General features: G+C 48.1%; 1 protein-coding gene across 1 annotated transcript; it reads right to left on the reverse strand.

The window, feature by feature from the left end:
* Positions 1-1,281: 1,281 nt before the first annotated feature.
* On the reverse strand, positions 1,282-1,692 carry LOC128781284 (large ribosomal subunit protein eL27-like). Its single transcript, XM_053927421.1, has one exon. The coding sequence runs from the start codon at positions 1,690-1,692 to the stop codon at positions 1,282-1,284; it is 411 nt and encodes a 136-aa protein (XP_053783396.1).
* Between the last annotated feature and the right edge of the window lie 220 nt (positions 1,693-1,912).

The following is a 1,912-nucleotide window of genomic DNA, read 5'->3' on the forward strand; positions in this document are numbered from 1 at the left end:
CCCACACTCCGCCAGTCTCGATCCTGCCACAGCCACGTGAGTCCTCTCCACCCCGGTGCCCGTCTCCGCCCCTCCTACCGGTCTGGATGAATGTTTATTTTTTCTTTCCTTGGTGTCGGACCCCCTTGCCGTTGGATTTTCTGTCAGTTCTGGTTGTGCGAGGAGGCGCGGTGTGTCTACCTGCGCCGCCATCTTGGTTCTCTATTATGTGCATTCTCTTATTAGTGATTTTCCTTTCTCTGCTTTCCTTCCTCCCATTGAATTTTCCCATGAGGAACGATTTTTTAACCTACGTTTTTCTGTCAGTCTTGTAATATGTGACATTCTTTTATGTCACATTCAGAATAAGTGATCAACATATGTACCTAATTTAGTTCATCACTTTCCATTCGGTGCAAGTGTCTGAGGTCGTTATAAGACTAGTTTAACTGTTGCTTCCAAGGAGGGCAAATTAGTTTATGATGAACCCTGCGAAGTGCATTTCACCTGTGTCCTGCCCCCCAACCCAGGTAAGCCAAGCAGCCCCTCCCCTGCCTGGACTTTCCCTACAGACAAGCTAGGCACACACAGAGAAATAAAAGGCTGGCATTGTTTTTGTCTTTATTATGTAGAGAAAGAAAATGGTCTGAGAACTATGAAGACAATTTGCTGGGGGAGGGTGGTGCAGGGAGGGGACTCTGCAGAAATTCAGGGGTTCTTGCTGGCCAGAGTGGTCCAGGCCACAGCACTTCAGGTCCGCTGCCTGGGGCATTCGGTGGTGGCTGTCTCAGGACAGAGACGCTCAGAAGGGTCCCCGCCGTCAAGGACTGGGATGCTCAGAAGGGTCCCCGCCCTCAAGGACTGGGATGCTCAGATGGGTCCCCGCCCTCAAGGACTGGGATGCTCAGAAGGGTCCCCGCCCTCAAGGACTGGGATGCGGCTGGCTGGCTGGTTTAGAATTGAAGTGACCCCGCCCAGGGTTGGTCTGCAGATACACAGTATCAATCACCAACAATTGCAACTGCAAAACCCATGATAATGGGCAGGAACAGGAGGGACCCTGGGCGTTTGTCCTTGGGTGTAAATGTTGATCAAATCTCCCTTTGGATTTGTAAGGCTCTGAAGTTCAGAAAGGACTGCGATGCATAGAAACCTGAGTCATTCGTGAACCAGACACTGGAAGCTCAGCAGATTTTTAACATATTTGTATGTGTATCTATTTTAGTCACATACACACACGAACATAACTTCCCTTCAGTTTTTTTTAGTTTTTGGATTTTTAATGACTGAAACAAAAAAGATCTAAAACCGCAGCTTCTGGAAGAACCATTTGTTCTCGCTGGTCTTGTATCTGTCTTCAAACTTGACCTTGGCCTCCCTTCGGGCCTTGCATTTCACAGCAGGGTCTCTGAAGATGTCCTTGTTGACGGTAGTTTTGTCCAAGGGGATGTCCACAGAGTACCTCGTGGGCGTGAGGTGATTGTAGCTATAAACTTTCACAAAAGACTTGATCTTAGACCTCTCGGCAATTTTCTTCTTGCCCATGGCAGCTGTCCCTTTGCGGGGACAGTGGTCAATTCCAGCCAGCAGAGCATGGCTGTAGAGGAAGTCAGACCAGCCATCATCAATGTTCTTCACGACGACCACTTTGCGTCTGGAGTAGCGTCCAGCTAGGACCAGCACCACCTTCTTGGGTTTCCTTAACTTGCCCATCTTGGCGGCAGCCACTGGGGCCTAGAGCAGTCCCTTAAGTTTTGAATGACTTATAGTCATATCTCTTGGATACGTTTTGGGATAATTGTATTTTATTTTAAAGTGTTATTATGAAAAAATTCAAGCATTCCCACAGAGAAAAAATAGTTTCATGGACCCAAATGTATCCACCACCCAAGCTTCACGGTTTTCCGTGTTTGACAGCCTTGCTTCCTCCATG

This window comes from Desmodus rotundus, chromosome 1 (genome assembly GCF_022682495.2).
Source record: "Desmodus rotundus isolate HL8 chromosome 1, HLdesRot8A.1, whole genome shotgun sequence".
Taxonomy (NCBI): Eukaryota; Metazoa; Chordata; class Mammalia; order Chiroptera; family Phyllostomidae; genus Desmodus; species Desmodus rotundus.

Excerpts from the sequence above, each read along its gene's own strand:
- LOC128781284 (XM_053927421.1), bottom strand. The coding sequence starts at position 1,692 with ATGGGCAAGTTAAGGAAACCCAAGAAGGTGGTGCTGGTCCTAGCTGGA.